General features: G+C 39.7%; 1 protein-coding gene and 1 long non-coding RNA gene across 27 annotated transcripts in view; one reads left to right on the forward strand and one right to left on the reverse strand.

The window, feature by feature from the left end:
• Positions 1-22,196, forward strand: part of CACNA1C (calcium voltage-gated channel subunit alpha1 C) — a 541,815-nt gene that overhangs the window by 427,086 nt on the left and 92,533 nt on the right. For all 26 annotated transcript variants that reach the window (XM_088676810.1, XM_088676812.1, XM_060279995.2 and 23 more), the window contains 8 exons: positions 3,557-3,686; positions 9,533-9,592; positions 13,492-13,598; positions 16,908-16,995; positions 17,934-18,041; positions 20,750-20,802; positions 20,906-21,052; positions 21,549-21,750. In XM_088676810.1, the coding sequence (XP_088532936.1) occupies positions 3,557-3,686; positions 9,533-9,592; positions 13,492-13,598; positions 16,908-16,995; positions 17,934-18,041; positions 20,750-20,802; positions 20,906-21,052; positions 21,549-21,750 (895 nt within the window). The remainder of the gene's footprint in view (positions 1-3,556; positions 3,687-9,532; positions 9,593-13,491; positions 13,599-16,907; positions 16,996-17,933; positions 18,042-20,749; positions 20,803-20,905; positions 21,053-21,548; positions 21,751-22,196) is intronic.
• Positions 7,471-22,196, reverse strand: part of LOC118090939 (uncharacterized) — a 124,256-nt gene continuing 109,530 nt past the window's right edge. Inside the window, exon 3 of the long non-coding RNA XR_004693342.3 lies at positions 7,471-8,930. This is a non-coding gene — a long non-coding RNA (uncharacterized LOC118090939). The remainder of the gene's footprint in view (positions 8,931-22,196) is intronic.

A 22,196-nucleotide genomic window follows, 5' to 3' on the forward strand; every position in this document is an offset into this window, starting at 1 on the left:
TCCAATCCTGAAATAGATCATGAATAAAATATTAGAGGACGGGAAAACTCCAGAATCATTGAAAGAAGCTTTAATAACTTTAATACCAAAGCAGGAGCATATTTGACGAATATTTAAAACAATAGACCAATTTCATTATTAAATTCGGATTATAAGATTTTTACAGGAATATTAGCAAACAGACTTTAAAAAAAATTGATTAGAAGAATCAACGATCACCAGGCTGGCTTCCTGCCGGGAAGACAATTATATAACAACACAAGGACAATAATAAACCTATTAGAATATTTGGAAATGAAACCAAATAAAAGAACAGCTATGTTATTAGTGGGGGCCGAAAAGGCCTTTGACAACGTTTTATGGGATTTTCTACTGAAATCTATTGAGGTAATTGTGAGGGATAAGAGGTACCGACAGCCCCCTCCCATCCTGAATACCAGCTCCTCCCCCAGCGGGGAGGGGGAGACTTCGAGTGGTGATTCAGGAAGTGGAAACAGGAGCTTGAGTACTTTAGCGGAGCACAGGCACCGCCGGGGAAAGGAACAGGGAAGCAGGGAGACGGTGGGAAAGAGGCCGATCCCAGCTACTCCGGAATTGCGTAAAAAGCGCCGGGGGAGGAGATTCAGTATGCCAAGATTACTTTGCTGGAGGAAAACGCGCGAACCGCCATTCGGAGGTTCTGCGGAAGACTGACAACATGTACCACTATCTGTAAATAGCACTGTTTTCAGCACTGTAAATACACAGCACCAATAAAAGGATAAAATGCAGAGCTGTGTGGAGTCGTTACTCTGAAGTAGCCCACCCAGGCCACTGTGACAGTAATGAAATGAGGTAATAAAATAAATTGTGGACTCAAAGCAATTTATACAGCAACCCGAAAGCCAAATTAATTATAAATAATGAAATAATGGAAACATTTAATATTGAAAAAGGCACTAGACAAGGCTGTCCATTATCGCCTCTTTTGTTTATCACCATATTAGAAACATTATGAATAGCTATATAAGGAATGAACCCAAAATAAAAGGTATCAATTTGGGTAACAGATATTATAAAACTCAAAGCCTTTGCGGATGATGTCATCATAACTACCGAAACCCCAACTGAGAGTATTTTAGAAACATTATCAAAAATGAACGACTTTGGGAAAGTCTCAGGCTTTAAATAAAGGTAAACCCAAATTAATAGTGAAAAACATGGGTGAAAAAGAAAAAAGAGAATTAGAAATAAAACCAGATTAAAAATAACAAATAAAGTTAATTACCTGGGCATTTGGATTACGAATAAAAATATAAACTTATACAAAGACAACTGTGTAAAAAAATGGAGAGAAATAAAAAAAATAAAATTTGGAGATTTGGGGCAGTGTGGGGCAGGATGTAAATAATTAAAATGACCGTGCTGCCAAATATTTTTTTCTTATTTCAAACCTTACCAATAATTAGTGGAATGAAATGTTTCAAAGATTGGCAAAAAGATCTGGCAAGGTAAAAAACAGAGAATAAAATTCAAATTATTAACAGAAATCAGAGACAAAGGAGGTTTTGCAGTCCCAGATCTTAAATTATATTATGAAGCAACATGCTTTGTTTGGCTCAAATAATGGATAATATTTTTTAAAAAATACCAAAAATACCAAAATACTTGACATAGAAGGGTGGGATAACATCTTTGGATGGTATGAGCTTTCGTGTGCATGCACACTTCTTCAGACGAAAGCTCATACCAAAATAAAAACTTAGTTGGTCTTTAAGGTGCTACTGAAGGAATTTTTTTATTTTACTTCGACCCAGACCAACACGGCTACCTACCTGTAACGGTTATTTGAGACACAATAAAGTGAAAAACCACAGAGGGTTCCTTAATCATATACAGTGGTCCCTCGACTTACGAATTACTCAACATCCGTTGGTTTCAACTTACGAATGGGACAAATGGCCACACACTTATGAATTTTTCTACATCCGAACGGAAACCATTGGCGGCTTTAAATGCAGTTGTTTCGACTTACGAATTTTTACATGCGGTTTTTTTTACTTACGAATTCTTCCGAATATTTTTTTCCTATGGGAAACCGTGTTTCGACTTCTGAACTTTACGACCTACAAATGTGCATTCAGAAGGGATTAAGTTTGTAAGTCGAGGGACCACTGTAGTAAGGAAGCCTTATACAAAGTTTGAGAAAGATACAAAATAATTTTAGAACCCAAAACTCCATGGTGGCTTTCACCAGTGGAGGCAATTGCTATCCACAAGAAGAATATGGATGATAATTGGCCAGTGTATAAAGACTTGTTAGAATAACAAAAAAATCAATTATGAAGAACTTAAAAAGATTGGAATAACCTGGCTATAATACCATCAGTTAAATGCAACTTTTGAAAAAGATTTTTAAAAATGAATGCATTTGAAGGTAAAATATCAGCATGAGAGAAGGATCTACTACAAGATAATAGGAAGACACTATCAAAAATGTATAGGTTACTTTTAGATTGGAATTTTAAAGATGAAGAAATAAAAGAAGTAATGATAAAGTGGACGCAAGATATAGGCCACCCCAAAGAATTACAAAAATGGGACGAGTTGTGGAAAAATCTAAAATTTACAGCATGTTATTTCATCAAAGAAAATTCCATGAAAATGCAATTTAGATGGTATTTAACCCCCTCAAAAATGGCCAAAATAAATAAAAGTTACAACAATAAATGTTGGAGGTGCAAAGCTCACAAAGGAACTTTTTTCCACATGTGGTGGACGTGTCCAGATATCAAAAAATTCTGAGATACGGTCTGCGAGGAGATGAAAAAAAATCAAAGTTTTCATTCAATAAAAACCTGGAAGCATTCCTACTAGGGATTCTAGCAAATAACATTCCAAGTGAAAAGAAGAATATTTCTCTATGCAGTAACAGCAGCTAGAGTGTTAATGGCAAAGTATTGGAATAGTGAGCATATTCCATCAAGAAAGGAATGGCAACTAAAACTCTGCGAGTACTTGGAACTTCCCAAAATGACAGAATCAATAAGAAATAAGTCAGTACGTAATGTTAAAAAAGAGTGGGAATGCTTCAGTAATTATTTGATGAAACAAGGTTCCACCTCTAAGATTTGGTTGTGTTTGGAAAAATTCCGTACATTGAGATACATTGCTCTCTCATACCAAGATGAGGTGAAAATATTAAATATTGGGGGGGGGGGGTTAAATCAAAATCAACCGTTATGAGGTAGATGGAAGTCCACAACAATTAAAATATGCAAAGAGATTAAATCCATATGGAAAGGTATCATATATGAGAAATACCACTATAGGACAGAATCACATAGTATTGAATGGAAGAATCCTACAGTATATTGTTTTTGTTTTGTCTTTGTCTTTTTTCTGTTTGTTTCTTTTTTCTTTTTTATACGTAGAGATGTAAGGTTATTAAGTCTGATATTATTTGATTTATGTAGTGGTTATTAATACATGTGTCTGTTATCTATGTATTTATTTGTATATTTGAAAAAATATATACAGAAAAAGATTCTCTCTCTCTCTCTCTCTCTCTCTGCAGGTTTCGGGTCCACTGCCACCGCATTGTTAATGATAACGTTTTCACCAACTTGATCCTCTTTTTCATCTTACTCAGCAGCATCTCTCTAGCAGCTGAGGACCCTGTCCGACATACCTCCGTTCGGAATCAAGTATGCCTCCCACCCTTCCTCGATCCTTCACAGCTTGTTGAGAATGTTCAGCAGTCAGTTGAGGAAAACCTATCCAATCCCCACCCCTGCCTGTACTAGCTTCATGTTTGTACAGATATACAGTGGTACCTCAACAACTGAATGATTCGACTTCCGAAGGTTTCGACTTCCGAAATCAACAACCCCGGAAGTCTTTTTGCCGCGCACGCCCTGTGCACAAAGCGGCACCTGCACAAAGTCGCGCGCTGGTTGCTTCGACAACCGAAGACTTCGACTTACGAAGACGGCCGCGGAACGGATCGTCTTCGTAAGTCGAGGTACCACTGAATATAGCTATAGCAGTCCATGCTATTGCGGACTGCACCCCAAATTCATTGATAAATCTCTACATTTAGACTGAATTACACAATTGAAGCTCTCACATTTTGACTTGCCATGATTTTATGTGGCTTCTGGCATTTGGATGTTTGTTTGGGCAATGTTTATGAGGTGGAAGGGAAGCAAGGAAATGAATGAATGAACAAATGGCACAGAGATGGCAAGCAGCGGCAGGGGGTGCAGAATTTTGTCACTATAGCAAATTGTGAAGGCACTAAATACCATACTTTTCTGTGTATAACATGCCCCCTATTTTTGGGGACTCACAATTAAGAAAATCGGGTGGAGATTCCCAAAAGTTGTTGAGCTTTTTTGGGGGAAGATTGCACAGAAATATACAAAGCAACCTTTCCTCTATCCCATCACTGAAAACAGAAGCAAATGGACCGCCGAATTGCCGCAGAGACAACAAATCAACAACAGCCCTTGCAGCAGACACCAATGACAATCTCCAACTCACGGCAGCAACCTATCCCACAGCCCCACAATGCACTACCCATGTATAAGACGGCCCCTAATTTTGAACATGATTTTGGATTTAAAAAACATAGTCTTATACATGGAAAAGTATGGTACAGTGGTACCTCTACTTACGAATGTTTGTACTTACGAATGGAGCTCCGTCCGCCATCTTGGATGCGGTTTAGATAGGATTTTTTCTACTTACGAATTTTTAGATAGGGTTGCTTTGACTTTTTTCTCCCAATGCATTCCTATGGGATTCGACTTACAATTTTTTTCGACTTACAAATGTGCGTTCGGAACGCATCAAACGGAACGCATCAAATTCGTAAGTAGAGGTACCACTGTACCCATATTCTGGTTACCAGAAGCTGTGCTACTTAGTTCAGATACTTCAGTATACAGTATAATTACTACCAGACACGCTGAGTTGGGTTCAACGCTGGGGGGGGGGGGAGGCTGAAGCCCCTTCCTCCCCCTATAGCTGGTGCCCCTGCTTACTACATATTTCTTTAAGGGTGCATCCAAATTAACACTCATAACCTGCTTACAGCAATTCCTGGTTAATCTATCATTTAAGAGTTTTCAGGTTGAAAAACTTTTCTGTGACTGGTCTGTATATATTTTTTCCCTGCCCCTCCTCCATTTTTCTTTTTGTTTTTAAATAAATGGTGAATTTCTGTCGCAAGGGACCAGGGCCCTGCAGGATTTGACATTTTTTTCGCAGGGCCTGCAGGACAGAACTATTCTGCCAGGCCTTTGGTCTGGGCCCAGTCTGACCCCCTTCTTTCTTTCTATGCGACCCTGTATGTAAGTGGCCTCCTTGGCTCTTTCAGTCTGCCCATATGGGACCAGCACAGGTGCCCGGGCCTGGTGAACATTTAATTCCTTACTCCTATGGTTATGAATTGTGGGTTCCCACTTAATTTTATTTTGATTTTAAATGTGATTTTGAATTGTATTTAAAATCTAATAGTTTGATTTTGTGTTTTTAATGCATTATATATTTGGTGTTAGCCGCCCTGAGCCCGGTCTCTGCCAGGGAGGGTGGGGTATATATAAAATTATTATTATTACAAGTTAAATGCAAGTTACAAAGTTAAATGCTGGACACAAAATTTTATAATGGAGTTGCTGGGAGGCAGAATACCCACTGCTCTGACTATATTTTCTTTTTGTTGTTTGACTCGGGGGGGGGGGGTAATGTATATCAAACCTTGATGTATATTGCAAATAAGGAAAAGGGACATTAGGATGGAGAAGTACCTTCAAAAGCATATTCTAAGATAATGCTTTTATCTTCATTGGAGTGTTCTTCTTTCTGAGTTATGGCAGGACCTTACTTAAGGTCCAAAAAAGAAAAACAAATTATTGAGTTTGCACTCTTTACAGTGGCGAGTCAGACATGAGATTCAAAAAAAGCCCGCTTTGAGTTCAGACTGCCAAAAAATGTAATCAATATGAATCAGGAAGTATACAGTATGTTAATGTTTCTCTAACTGGGCTTTGGTAGGCATAACATGAAGATAGTTTTTTTTGCATTTGTTATTTCATATGCTGCATTATTGGGGAATTTTGAATAAAATGGTAAAAGCCTAAGAAATGTTACTTAGTGGTCTAATATTAGTGCTCAGAAACTGCAGATACAAGCATTCACATAAAGAACTTAATAAATGTAAGCATTTAAAACATCAGTTCTATTCCCACTTGCTTGGGAGTAAAACTCAGTGGGACATCTGAATAAATATGCATAAGAACAGGCTGCAAGATTTTCCTCCCCATTAAGCATAGTGCTCTCCACTGAAGCTACCTTAAAACTATCTTTTAAAAGTAGAATAGCACAATATGATGTTAGGGTAACTGTATTGCTAAATAAGCCAGGTTGTAAACTAAAAAGCTCCCGGTGTTTTTGTGTTACATAGAAGCTGCATTCAAAATAATAAACTTTAGGTTAATGGAAACATATCTCTTAACAGGACTATCAGAGCTGGAGATGAGGGAACAAAACATGTTTTCACAAAATATTTGGATCCTCCCCAAAATTTGCATGGAATACCCTAACCCCACTTCAGCAATCCCTTTATGAAAGTACAAAATACAGAACTGAAGAATAAAAGAAAAAAGTTTAAGAAGGAAAAAAAATAGATGCATTAATTGTCATACCAGTCCAGGATAGAAAACAGCTGTGAACCAAATATGACCAGAGTGTTAAACTTGGACGCATTGGGATTACTGGATCTGGGTACAGTTGTTAGAGGTCATCAGTGAATGTGGCCCATAGGAATCCAATTGTACAATCAGCATTACCTAACATCCACACAAAAAACCTTCCAATTTAATTATTGGAAGTAAATCAAAGTTACATTGGAAACCATCTTGTCCTTTGAAAGATTTAATCCACAACTTAACAAGTTCCACTTGGGCTCCATTCCCCAAGTTCTTAATATGGAGTTGTTTTGAAAGAGTACTGCATCACATGCCATAGGAGTAATACAGATTGCAATGCTGGTGAATTAGACTTGACTAGAGATTTTCATCCTATGTATACTGGCAGAGGAAGAGGAGTGCGGAGGGAGAGCACCGCCCCCGGCAGTGCGATCCCAGTGGGGTTCTGTCGTGGCTGCCCCCCGGCCGTGCTGGGTGCCCTGCCCTCGCAGGCAGCGCGCCCCGCCCCCAGAATGTGCCCCCTGCCCTTGCAGGCGGCATGCCATGCCCCCCGGATGCGCGCCACACCCCTGTGGGTGGCACATCAACCCCCTGGGACGTGCATCAGTCCTGCCCCCGCCTGCTCTCTGCCCTCCGCCCTGGTGCCGGAGCATGTAGCTCCACCACTGGCTATATAGTTAAACTTTTATAAATGTTGTAAATTATTTGCATTGTCAGGCATTTAACTTTTTACCTTTTGCACATTCAGTGAAAGAATAAAACAGGCTAGCTCTTTTTTCCCCAAATAATGTTTATTCATTTTCAAACACAACAAAATACAAAAAATCACACAAAAAACAGAAAGCAAAAGCAAAAAAAACAACCATAAAAAACAACAACATATCAATTCTAACATTTTTACTTGACATTGTGGACTTCCTCAATTCCCCCCACACTGGGTCCATTTTTTAATCCAAATTAAGCAATTTTCATATTATAACTTAAATCCTTTTAAACATTTTTTCATTATCTCTCAACTATATCTATTCTAAAAAAAATCAACTATCCTAAACCTATAATTCATCAATTAATCCAAATTTAAATTTATTTTCCCATCCATCTATCTTCTATTTCCCCCTTAGCCTAAAATTTATTCCCAAAAACTTTCCATAAATTCAAATATTACTTCTTATATCCTATTAACATTTAAACACTTAAATCTAATTCAGCCCCCCCTCCCCTGGACTCAGTGTCTCCCAGATGAATCAGCCAGTTCCATAAGTTGTTCCAGTTTCAGGCCATCATAATCAGTCAAAAAATATCACCCATTATTACTTTTCACCCCACTCCCACTCTATCACAGCCTGTCCACCACTCTTCCTTCTTCGTCCCCTGCTGCCCCCCCAATTCTCTAGCAGTTACACAATGCCACCCAACTACGTTTCCACTTTTCAGCCCTATCGCAATTTTTAATCCCCATATTCTGACCCCAGTATGGATCCTGCCCTCCCTCTCTCACTGGGGGGGGGCATTATTCCACACTGGTTCTTCTTTAAAAGGCCAAAAGAGGCTAACTTTTTATCTTATTTAGAGACAGTAATTAATATAGGGCTGCCATACATTTGTTTAGGCACGCGTAATCGAAAAATCACGGTATTTTGGGTCTTCCTAAAAAACGCTCAACAACTGTTTTTTACTTTTTGAAATATGGCAACCGTAAATTAATAACTATTGTGTTAGTTAGTGCCATGTAAGTAGCTTCAGACTTACATGGCACTATACTAAACTGAACTTCAATTCACTCATCTTTAATTGCATTGGAACAGAAATGGGCACATAAAGCTTAAATTTGGGATGAAAGATCAATTGAGTGACCCAGCCTGTCTTTCTGCCTTGGTTAACAATGTTCTATCCAATGGGCTTTTCATTTGTGAAGTAATGAAGTTTCTATACTACTCTAGAGACGATAACTCTGTAAGGCTTAATCAAACTTAACAGTGGAGTTAAGGCAGCCATGAGGAACACAATCACAAATTGTACTTCTAACAATGTAGTTAACAGTATTCAGGGAACAGAAGATTTTACTCTAACAAAGAGCTCTTTTGGCATCTCATTTGCATAATGTTGAGTAGCAGCCCCGCTATAACTCCTGGTCAGTTCAAATGGAGCGAGGATGAATCTTGCAGCCCAGTCTTACCCATGTTTACTCAGAAATTAGTCTCACTGGTTTGAATGGCAAGTATGCTTGAGATTGTAAACCTGATAAAATGAAAGAAAATATTTCAAGAGATGGTTCTCTGAACATTGTCTTACAGCAACATAGGCTTGATCAATAACTCTTGGGCTTTTTTGTACTGCAGAGGTGAAACATAAAGTACTTACTATACTCTTCTTATTGACCCTGGGAACAGGATACAATTGAATAAATAAACTAGCAGACACTGCAAAGCAGCTTGAAAACACATTTCCTATTTATCTGCAATAGGTACTCCTACTGTAATAGGTACTTGATCAAAACTTGAGCAAAAAGTGTTAATAGGGAAAGGAGTTACACATTTTCTGCCAGAAATCACATATATTTATATTTTCTGATTGGAGTTTAATTTGGGAAATGTTATAAATTTCTCGTGTTTGACAGGCAAAATAGTGAAAAAAGAAACATGTCATTTAAATGTGCTGCTTGTAGCCTGATCATTGCCTTCACCAAGAAGTGTTTGTAAGCCAGCTCCTCTCTCTGCCCCCTTCCTCCTCTCCTCCAACCAAAACAGTTGTGCTTTCTGATTTTGAATTGTGTTTTGCTTTTGCAGTGGTCACTCACAGATCTCCACTCCCCCTGCCCCTTATTCCCTTTTGTTTTACAGATTCTCTTTTATTTTGATATATTTTTTACTGTCATTTTCACCATTGAAATTGCTCTGAAGGTAAAGTCCCCATCTTCTCTTCCATTATCTTCTCACTCATGAGCCCACTAGTTCTCTGCTGCTATTTGTCGCTAACACACACGCCTGTTTTTGTCTTGGCCACGCTCAGTAACCACTAACCCAACTGTGCTTATTTTTCAGATCCTAGGCAATGCAGATTATGTCTTCACTAGTATCTTTACATTAGAAATTATTCTTAAGGTAACCAATCTGAGCAATACACTTCTCTCTCTTGCTTTTGCTTTGTCTTTTGTACCGCTTTAAATCCCTAGTGTGATCTCCACAGACAGGCCATACTTCCTAGCTCAGCAGTAACTGTATGTGCTTTCAAAAATGGTTCCATTTTAATATTAAAGTCCCGTTGGTTCATATAATTGTTTAGTTCCTTGCCATGTATAATTAACCCAAAAAAGGTCTTATGGCATGGAACACAATATGTATTCACCACTGTAGCCAGTAATACCTGCTTATCGCAGTGGGAAAAGATGAATTTTTCTGGTGAGTCTTCCTTGTGAGAACTTACACAAAACAATATGTCTTACAAGAAACATCCTGTGTAGGCCATAAATAGTCCCTTCTCTCACTGCAGACTATTTGACATCTGTACTATTTTGTGCTCTTCTGTTTTAAGTGGGAGTAGGTAGCAGAATATCTACACAACAGTATAGGCCTACCAATGTATGGCATACCTAGCCAAAATTTGTGCACCTCAAATGAATGGTGATCCACTAATGTTTGTCTGGAACTGTGGGAGGGAGGAATTACCAAGTTCCTGGCAGGCCAACTGAACTGCATTCAGTTCTAGATTGGTCAGGCCTTTAATGGAGGAATAGAGGAACACCCTAGAAAGCTGGTGACTAAGAGTCAAATTACACATTACAATGGTACCTTAGGTTACAAACGCTTCAGGTTACAAACTCCGCTAACCTAGAAATAATACCTCAGGTTAAGAACTTTGCTTCAGAATGAGAACAGAAATCGTGCTCCGGCGGCACAGCGACAGCAGGAGGCTCCATTAGCTAAAGTGGTGCTTAAGGTTAAGAACAGTTTCAAGTTAAGAATGGACCTCCGGAACGAATTAAGTTCTTAACCAGAGGTACCACTGTACATCCCCAATTGCTGCTTTTCCTAGGGAAAGCACCTTCAGGAATGGGGAATTTTCCACAGAAAAGCAGGAAGGGGGCATTTAACCCTTACCCTGCCTGTTACTTTTCTACTGCAATGTAAGATATATATATGCTTGTAAAAACTCCTTTGGGTCCTTGCATGAGGGTGAAGTGGTTTGGAGTGTTGCACTGGTTAATTACTCCTTCCCCACCCACCACCACAGTTTCTCTGCAGTACCGGTAATTCACCTAAGACTCCTCTCTAATGTTAGATGTGCTCCTGTCCTATGTATGGAACCTTTAAACTTAGAGAAAATAGCATTGAATTGCTTCTGTTGCCACTCACTGAATGTGACAATTCCCTAATCCACTCAGACATTTTAGTACCTACTGGTTAATTTGTGAAGTTGGAACTTAACTTTAGAGTCTGCTTCTCAAAAAGACCTGTTCCTTAAATGCATAATTTACTTTTCAAGTCTATGCTGCCTCATTTCAGTTAATAATTGCACCTGTGTGATTTCCTCCAGGATGACACCTAACCCAAGAGGCTACTTGACAATACACCAAAACATTCAGATACAAAGTAGACTGCAGAGAAAATATAAGCTCTCTTACACTTTGCACTCATTTAATATTTTAAAAAATAACTAAGGAACACTTCGTCTTTCTAAATGTATAGGTGTACCCATTAAATTTGGACATAGATCTACAAACAGCAAAGAAGAATATCATACTCCTCATTCCTTCCACTAATTTACATAGGCACTGTTCAAGCACTTATTACTCTGGGCCTAACTACACATTAATTGTTAATATTAAACACAAATCATAACTGGGGAGGAAAAGGTTAAACCTTGCCACCCCATGTGCTGAAAATCCCCTTGCCACTTTGTATTGATTAAAAAACTTGGGGTGACACCATACCCAACACATTTAACGAATTGTGTCGTTAGACCTTCCCCTATCACATATGTACATTCCCTGTGTCAGTACTGACTATACAAACAAAATTAACTACAGTATGGAAAGGTCATAAGTGTATAAAACACAATCCCCAATTGCAAGTTGCCTATTTATCCCACAGGAATTAGATTATCAACTTCCATGCTTTAAAGATACTAGTTAATTGTAAAGAAAAGTTCCAGTGGCAATACTGCCTTAAACAAAAGCTGCAACCAAGTTATGCAGCAATTTGCTATGCCAATGAATTTCTTGGCAGGGATAGATAAACAACACACCTTGTATGGTACTGAAACTCAACAGAGCTTCCCATTCTGATTTCAATGGTGTCTCCTCCTTTCCTTTAAGATTGCCATGCAAAATCAAGCCCTAAGAAGCATCTTTACTACCTTTGTTATGGCAAGAACCCCCCTTCCCCCAACCAACTATATATTTTCATATAAATTCTACTCAAAGAGCAGAGTTTATACTTCCTTTATAATTTCTGTCTGATAGATTAGTAGTCAGTTCTTCCTGATGTGATTTGGTTTTTGATGACTTTATATTTAATTTATTTCCTACCCCCATCAGCACAACTTTGATAAGAACTGGCTGGAAATTGCTAGGCTTTCTGGCCTGAAAATGCCCTGGGTTTGTTGCAGGAATTCAGGAATGCAGCAAAGGTGGTTGGTTATTCACATTCCAATGAGTGTTCTTGTATGACCATTCTTATTTCTGATGTGTATATTCAAACATAAGGGGGTCACACTGAAGTCTGTTTTGCAGGTAATGTTTTCCTTATTGCAATCAGTCATGACTTTCTATATATTTCTAGCTATATCTTTATATATGAACAATAAACTTACCCAACAAATTAACTGTTGGGTCTTTTGGGTTTGCCATGGTCCAATAGATAAATGCAAAATAAGCAGACAAAAAAGCCAGGGATACAGCTACTTCCAATTACCAAATGGATAATCTAAAAATGAAGAGGGGACTCAGTGAATATAATTGCTACAGTTATAGATTCTGTGCATTTCTTTACCTGCTGAAGCATACATAAGAAAGAGTATGTATTGGCATTTGACTTTTTGCTCTCTAGAGGAAAATGTTACTTGAAAAAGCTATCATTGGAGAGCTCAGTTCTGTTCTGATCTAGATAACACTTCTCAACCACTATTTTAAGTGTTCCAAAACTGGAAGAGGTTGCAAATTTTGCTTCAGACCCACCTCAGTTATCACTTTTGTAAATACCAGTGTGGATATCCTTTTTTGCAGGCATGTGATGCTAGTATTAAGTAATCTAATTTATATTGAACTATATTGACAAAACTATAACAGTAAGACAGTGATTTAATACTCAATTCAGCCTGAATGTGTAATGCTTTAAAAAAATGACAGCCTTACTAAAAACTGCTGGGTCTTTGATCTAGTAGGCCTCTCTCGGGAGAGACTTTCACAGTGACGGGACCACTATGGAAAAACCCCTTCTTCATCTTGCTATCATTCATCTAACTTCCACCAAAGGAAGTGCGTAGAGGAAGATAAAAATAAATGATAATATGTGGAGCTGCTTACATGGGAGAACGTAATTTCTAGTCTGTGTAATTTCCAATATGCAATGTAAAAACCATTTCTTAAAAGGGCTGGACACTATTTGCAACCTTTCCTTACCTATGTTTCCCCCCTGAAAACTATCTCTTCCTTTCACCTCTTTTTTAATGAAACTTTGCACTTCAAACCTTGCAATATTCTGCAGTGTTACATTACTCCTTCCTCTGCCTGCTCTAAGCAAGAACTTGTGGCAAGCGCTAACAGCAAAGTTTGTTTGTGTCTCCCTGTGATTGCCTTCAGATGACTGCTTATGGAGCTTTCCTTCACAAAGGCTCCTTCTGCAGGAACTACTTCAACATCCTGGACCTGCTGGTGGTTAGCGTTTCTCTCATCTCCTTTGGGATCCAGTGAGTGAGCTATTTTCAGCTGGGAAAATCTAGTGTTTATAAAGAGTGGGGAAGGGGATATGGAACTAAGGTGAAAGTCAATTTTAAAAAGGAAACAGACACACCTCACTAGGGAGGATGTTCCACAACCGCATCACTGAAAAGGGCCTGTCTCGGGGCAACACCAACCAGGCAGCCCCCAGTGGCAGCAGCTCCAACAAGGCCCTGCCTGCCAATCATAGGTTCCTAGTTGGTTGATATTGGGGGAAGCACTCTTTTAGGTACTTGAGTCCCAAGCTGTCTAGTTCCTTATACACATTGAATTTGACCCAGTAGCTCAGTAGCAGACCTTTTAGGACAGGTGACACATGGTCCCATCATGTTGCCCCACTTACCAACCTAGCACCAAATGCTGCACTAGCTGCAGCCTCTAGACCATCTTCAAGGGTAACCCTAAGTAGAGTGCATTACAGTAGTACAGGCAGGAGGTCACCAGAGCATGGATAACTGAGGTCAACCTATCACCATCCAGGAACAGACTTAGTTGGCAAATCTGCCTAAGCTGGACATAAGCATGCCTAGCCACAGAAGCTGCTTGAGACTCCATTGGCAATCTGGAATACAGGAGTATTCCCAGAGTACAAACCTGTTTCTTAAAGGGGAGTACAACGCTTCCCAGAACAGTTTTACATCAGACATGGGAACCACTTACACAAAGCACTTCTGCCTTACCAGGATTCAGCCTCATTTTTTTTGGCCACTATCTAGTCCATCACTGCTTCCAGACACCTGTCCGACACCTTCATAGCCTCTCCTGATTCTGATGAAATGGGCAGATAAGAGTTCCATGTCATCAGTTTACTTATGGCACCATGCTCCAAATCACTGTATGACACGTAGATGTTGAATTGCGCTCTCTGTGTGTGTGTGTGTGTGTACACCAGTGTATGAACAGTTTTGGGATAGTTGTTGGAAGCTTCAGACAACACACAGGTGGTCATGGCAAAATATTTTGAGTGTGCAAATCACCTTAAGAACATAAATAATTATAAATGCACAATAAAAAGGATGTCTGGCAAAGGTCCCAAATCAGCAAAATAGCACACTTATGCAAGACCTCAGTATTATGTTTTTTATATTTGCTGGAAGCTGCCCAGAGTGGCTTGGGAAACCCAGACAGATAAACAATGTATTATTATTATTATTATTATTATTATTAATTTAATTTATTATAAAATGGAAATAGATATTACCCCCTTCTCCATTTTTTTCATTGTGCAAAATGGCAACTAAGGCTTACATTTCCTTTTTGCATTTTTGTGATTTCTTTTTAAAAAAACCTGTACACCCACATGCATGTACACTTGCATGCATGCTCAGAACAGAAGAAGCCACTGGAGAGCATGGGAGGAGTGACTGAGGGGAGTGGGGGAACCCACATTCCAGATACATTCTGTCAAGCTCCTTCCACTGGTCTGGACAGCAAGTGGCAAAATATCAATGCATATCCATGACTGGAAAAAAAAGGGAATGTGTGGAAGCTAACATACCAAATGTGCACACAGAAAAACCAGACCTTCACGACGCATTTGCAATATAAAAACCCCATCTGAAAGCATACGTAGCTGCAATAAGACTTGCAAACTAGGGGTTTGGACCAAAAGCTTCATGGAAAATGTGCGTGTTGAGGAGGGTTTCACTCAGACCTTATCAGTTTGTGTTTCAAACCTGAAGGAAGTGACAGAAAAAGGATTCACGCAGATACTCTGGGAGGCAGTTCAAGCATACAGGACATCAAGTGATAAAAGGGGGGAGTCTTTTGAGGGAACAAGAGACTTGCAGATATCTGAAGGTAATGGAAGTGGAGGAGCAAAGGTCATGGGCAGGAACATATCAGGAAAATAAATCAGAATGAGAAGAGGGAACAATACTATAAAGGGCTTTTAACGTAAGGACCAGTAGATTGTGCTGGATCTGGTAGCAGACAGGAAAACTGTAAGGATTTAAGAAGGGCTGTCTAGTGATTAGAGTAATGAGAGAGATGAATGGTTTTTCAGCATAATGCTGGATAGATATTAGGGGACCAAGATGAGATGATGAGAAACACCAGAAAAGAGAAGATTGGAATATTCTTGGTAAGAGATTGCTCTGTCATGGATCATAGTTTTTGCTAAGGGGACAGAGGGGGCATGGAAATGCAGGATGAGGGAGGTAACAAGGACACAAGCAGTTTGTGAAATGAATAATCCTAATTAAGAGAAAGGGGATTATAGAACAGCAAGAAAGTTCCCTCTTTAACATACTGACCCAGGTCTATCAGCCTCTTGAAGTCAGCAGGGACTAAGCTGTATCTATACTGGATTTGCAGTACTTAGTTCTAGGTAGAAGCAAGCTGTAGGTTGAGTGAAGTGCCTTTAAAAGCACAACTGACATGCTGCTTTCTCTGAATTGGCATTTTGGTGAAGTGCTTCTTAGCATCCTTATCTTACACTGCCCTGCGATGACTGCAGCTTGGCACCATTTTTGTAATATGTCTACATTGCATTGGCAGCCTGTTCCGTCCAAAGGAGTCCCTATTTTCCCCTTTTTGTCAATATTCTGTATTCTGTAATGAATACAATAATCTGTATTCAGTTCAACAACAGAGCAGCCAACAGGTCCTTCCCCTACCCCCTGGTATCTAAACTAGTAGACTACTAAATTGCAGAAAAAGGAAATGAAAGCACATAATTCCATTCAAAATTAAGGCTTGAGACAATATAAATGTCAAAAGAATAAGTTAATGCTACTGTGAAATATTCCCACCTTCATTAGCCACCATGGTACATCTGCCTTGCAATATACAGCAATCAAATGAACAAAGACTGTTGCCAGGGCCCATAAACTATTAAATAATAAGATGTCACATTCAAGGTTTATGAATGATTTAAAAACATAAGTATACCACAGCATATAATTCTTCTATCACAAATTGAATTGCATGTATTTTAGGTTATTTAAATAGGTATACCATGTTGCCACATTTTTTGTCTCTATAGTACAGTATCTAGCTAGTCAATGGAAATGCTATGGGGAAAGTTTTGTGTCTTTTGTTAATGCTAGTCATATATTCTGCAAACTTTTTTCTGAAGAGAACAACCTAGAAGAAAGGTAGCATGATGTTGCAGATAGTGGGGTAGTATTGATCAGTGAGATCTGGGTTCGAGTTCTGAGCAGACATAAATTACAAGTTGTAATGCACATTGAACTTCAACTAAAGGCCACTGTTAGTCCATAGATCATTCCCACAAGAATTGTAAAGCTTGATCTCCTACTGCTGTTCTTTTCCAGATCTAGTGCCATCAATGTAGTGAAGATACTACGAGTCTTGCGAGTGCTCAGACCACTGAGGGCTATCAACAGAGCCAAAGGATTAAAGGTTAGAAGACATACAAAGATTAGATGTTGAATTGCTTTATGTGGCTTTACATCACTACTCTAGAGCAAACAAACGAATAAATTGGTTTTCCTGATTTTAGTGGGATATAATGCATATCTTTGCTGTGCATAGACAATGACCAAGGGTTCATTGTGGGTGAAAGCTGATTTTGCCCTTAAGGCAACATTGTACTTTTCATTTCTTCATATGCATTAATGACAGCCTGCCATTTTATTGCAGAAAGCAGAGGGCACACTTAAGGGCATCACTAGAGTGGGTTTAACACTAGCTGCTGGGGTAAAATTTTGTTTTGCTCCATCTTAACATCTTTCCAAGATTTCATTCTACTTACTTTGTCTCAAAGAATTCAGTGAGAGCTATTCTACTCTGGTTCCATTTCTTTATGATCCTAGAATATGGCAGAACCTTGGAAACTGGCTTTTGACTTGCAGCATGTCCAGCAGTGTTACAGAACAGGGGAGAATCTGTGTATTGCAAGGATCTGTGTATTCCTGTGCACTGCTCAGGATCCCAGCCAGTGTGGACTTGGCCATCCTGTGATGGGGCAAAAACTGTTCCTCCCTCCTTCACACGCACGCGCACACACACACACTTTGGGGTCTGATGCAGCTCATGGGTTCAATTTGCCACAACTACCACTGCTTTGGAGACATAGTGTCATCCAGTTGTAGGAAAGACAGACAATTCTACCTATTGTGGCATAGCGAGGATAATGACACTTGCGTTTTGTTTGCAAGTGCACAGTCTACAGACCATGGATTTCCTTTTCTATTTCATAGATACCATGTGGACTTACAGGAAGATGGCAATATAATAAGATTACATTCATTCATTAATTCATTCATTCATTTACATCAAATCCTAAAACCATTTTAAAAGCAACCATTTAACTCACTTGTTTCTGTCTTTCTTTGCAGCATGTGGTTCAGTGCGTGTTTGTAGCCATACGTACTATAGGGAACATTGTGATTGTCACCACGCTGTTGCAGTTCATGTTTGCCTGCATTGGAGTCCAGTTGTTCAAGGTATATGCCCTGGAACCTATTTCTCACTTTTTCCTCATTAGTTATTGGAAAACAAGTTGCAAGTGTCGGGGGGGGGGGGTGAAGCATAGCCTGTTACTCTGCATATATTCAGTATTGTCTCACAGGAATATTAAAGTGACTTACCTGGTTACCTTAAACTTGGTAAAGTAGAGTGTCTGGATGTTCATCTTTGGATCAAGATTTAGAATTAGGACTGAGCCAAAATTATTCCCTTTCCTGTTATCTTAGACCAGGGATTGCCAATCCAGGGTTCATGTGGCCGGACTAGTGGCCCCTTTGTATTTTTATTTTTATTTAATGATGGGCACTTCCATCACCTATGGAGGGATTTTTCTGAATGCCAGGAGGGAGTGCCCAAGTATGCTCTCTGTGTGTGTGCAATTAAAAGAGATGCACTTGGGCAGAGAATGAGGCAGAGGTGTGTGTGGCCTGTGTGTGTGGGACAGGGAGAGAGATGTAGGCTTATGTGGTCCGCAAGAGATGTATGCAGTGTGTGGGTGTGGGAGAGGGAGAGAGGTGTGTGTGGTGTGTGATCCGTTAGAGAGGGAGGGAAAGATACACTTGGCCAGAAAGGGAGAGGTAGATGTGTATACCGGTATGTGAAGTGTATTAGTGTGTGGGAGAGATGCATGTGTCTGTGACTTGTGTGTAGTCAGAGTGTGCAAGAGAGACAGTGTGTGCTGTGACCACCTTGTTTACTTTTCCTGGTACCGAGGAATGCTTCCTATTGTTACTGGACAACAACCACATTACTTTGTGTGTGGAGGGAGGTGAGATTAACATTATGAGATATCCATAGACAGGACCAGAAGGACATAGGTGACTTCCCATGGCAAGCATGAGGTTGTCTGGCTGTGTGTGTGTGTGTGTGTGTGTGTGAAGAAACAGTTGCTGTACGCTCTTTAATTTTTAGTTATGCCATGCCCCCCACAGCAGCCATTTTGTGACTGGCACTCACAGGACTTTCTCAGAATTCAAAATGTGTCCATTGTTCCAAAAAGGTTGGTGAACCCTAGCTCAGATTCCTTCCCTTTTGCAGCCATTTTCCAGGAAACATTTTTATCATGTTTCAAATGCCCCTATTGTTTTCAGAAACATCTACGTACATTATTTGAACACATTGGGGGCAGGGGGAATAGAGATGTGCATGTTTGCTCCACCATCACTGTGCCCCCTGCAACAGTTCCACTTAATAGGATATTCCTTCAGACCTTTACTGAACAAACGGAGGCAGCGGGGAGAGCATGTAATATGGTAGGCAGATGTGGCTCACCTTTCCCCTCAACAAAGGATGTCTAAAAGTTATGAATTCAGGGAAGGGTCTCTGAAACAGTAGGTGCACCACATAATTTAAAATGATTTGCCTTTGGAATAAAAGATATTGAGTCTTATGCCATCTTCAAGTTTGGGAATAAAACAAGCCTAAAGAATATATTCCTTGGCCAATTAGTAAATGCAAAAAATTAAGTCAATGTAAACACAATGTATTTCTATAGGATCTGTTGATCTGTGATGGGAGCATGAGCTCAACCATTTTAAAAAGTTGATTTCTTAAAGATGCAAAGGAAAGTTTTCAATATAGGCACATTTTTGTTTTAAAGAACAATATAAAAAAAACCTCAAACTTGCAGTAACTACTGCTGAACAAGTGTATTGGCAAGGCAGCTACAGCAAAGGCTCACCTCTCCAAAATAGTATGGGAGAATGTGATGCTAATGACCAATACCTAAAATGAAGGTCTACCAGGCTTACATGTTGAGCCTGCTGCTTTATGGAAGTGAGTCAATGGCAACTTAAACCCACCAAGAGTGATGCCTCAGTGCCTTCCAAATGCACTGTGTCAGAAAGATTTTGGCACCACATGACAGGTCAAAATCTCAAACAAAGAAGTGCTCTCTCAAATCCCACATTCCCAGCATATATACACTTAATGTCTCAGTGACGACTAGACTGGCTTGGTCATGTACACAGAATGGAAGATTTCAGCATCCTCAAGCACATGCTCTATGGAGAGCTGGCTTCTGGTACTAGGCCTGTTGGCAGACTAACTGCGTTATGAAGGTGTCTGAAAATGTGACAGGAAGGCTGGCAACAATAACCTTGTCATATGGGAAGCACTTGTAGGTGATCACAGTGCCTAGAGACAGACAGTCAGGTTGTGTATCCACAGCAGTGAACAGCTGAGGAATGACCACTGAGAGGAGTGCAGAGAGTAGAAACACCATGGTGTACCTGTAGCAGAAAAACTGGATACCTCCTTCTGTCCCACCTGTAATAAAACCTGTCTCTCCCATATTGGTCTCTACAGCCACAGCAGGCACTTGTAACCCTCAAATGGTTTGACTTTACCCCTAAAGGCACACCCTTCTGTTGTCTTCTTAGACAGACTGGTGCCCACAACTACCACCACCGCCAACTTAACTAGACTCTACTCTAACCCATCTGTGTTGTGATGTCCCACATACAGGCCCTGTGACTTAGTTAAAAAATCAAATGCAAGGCAATCAATATAAGGAAAGAGATATGGCCTTGGTCTGAACAGAATGCGGTGGGCAGAGCAATAGCTACATATATTTAACATTTAAAATGCTAATAGATAAAGAAAGCACAAAGCATTTTTTTTTCATGTGACACTAAAAACCAGTGATCAGTAATTAATGGTGATTTCTGTTTTTATCCTCATCCAGGGCAAACTATATAGTTGCACTGATAGCTCCAAGCAAACAGAAGCAGAGTGCAGGTGAGTGCATCATCTCTGATCAGCATTCCATATTAACTGGATTTAATGCAAAAAATTCATTGCTGTATATTTGTGTCTCCCTTTTCCTTCCTTCTCCCAACAGGGGCAATTTTATCACCTACAAGGATGGAGAAGTATCTCAACCAATTATCCTGGCTCGAAGTTGGGAGAACAGCAAATTTGATTTTGACAATGTCCTCACTGCCATGATGGCCCTATTCACTGTTTCAACATTTGAAGGCTGGCCAGAGTGAGTACATAAGGCTAATTCATAAAACCATTTTTATTTGGTGGACTCAAAAGGAGCCTTGAGAATGCATCAGCATGAACAAATTATATCGTCTTAGTTCACCCCCTTTTTCAAAAGCTCTACAAGAGATTATGACTTTCATTTTTGACACTTAATGAAGCATTCACAAGACAGGTTCAATATACCAAAACCTGGAAACTTTCTAATGCCATGTTCAGATATTGCCTTCTTATGCATGCTTCTAGCAGCTCAGGAAGTATCCTGGATGACAGCAGGGATCATTCTTTTATCTTGGGATGCTTCCATACTTGTTTTCTGAAACTGGTTACACAGACTGTACAGTTCAAGGTACTCCTATACTCGTTGCTGTCAGCCTTGTGATTTGCAGAGTCTAGTGTGGACAGAAGCACTCCTCAGATCAGTGTACCCAATCCCTGCAGCTAGGGGCTCCTGGAAGTGCCCTTAGTGTCTGTCTTGGGTTCTCTCCTTTTTTTAGACTGCTGTACCGATCCATTGATTCCCATATGGAAGATGTGGGGCCCATTTATAACCACAGGGTGGAGATCTCTATTTTCTTCATTATCTACATCATCATCATCGCTTTCTTCATGATGAACATCTTCGTTGGTTTCGTCATCGTCACTTTTCAGGAGCAAGGAGAGCAGGAGTACAAGAACTGTGAGCTGGACAAGAACCAGGTAATATAAGTGCTCCATGGTGTGACCAAAGAAATAAAACACATTCCTTTAGCAGGTAAAATTCTTCTAATAGATAAAGTAATGTTTTTGCTAGAAGCTAATGTACAAGCCTAAATTCTGGTGCCACATATCTTTAAACAAGTTGATGGTTCTGTTCACTGAGGAGAGAACGTTCCTTGTGGGAAATTTTGGCTGAAAGGTGAAGAGATATATTTGATTTTATACCCTGCCCTTTCTCCCAAAGGAGCCCAGGGCAGTTAACACGTTTTTGAAATTTTCCTGAAAGTCAGTAATGACGGAGACAGACTCCTCTCACTAAGGAGGGCATTCCACAAATGGGAAATGGCCAATAGAAAGGTCCTGTTATGGGTCAATATCTATGACAAATCAACACCAACCAGGCAGCCCTCACCCTCAGTGGCAGCATCTTCAACAAGGCCTCAGTT

This window comes from Zootoca vivipara, chromosome 9 (assembly GCF_965207765.1).
Source record: "Zootoca vivipara chromosome 9, rZooViv2.hap1.1, whole genome shotgun sequence".
In the NCBI taxonomy this organism is placed as follows: Eukaryota; Metazoa; Chordata; class Lepidosauria; order Squamata; family Lacertidae; genus Zootoca; species Zootoca vivipara.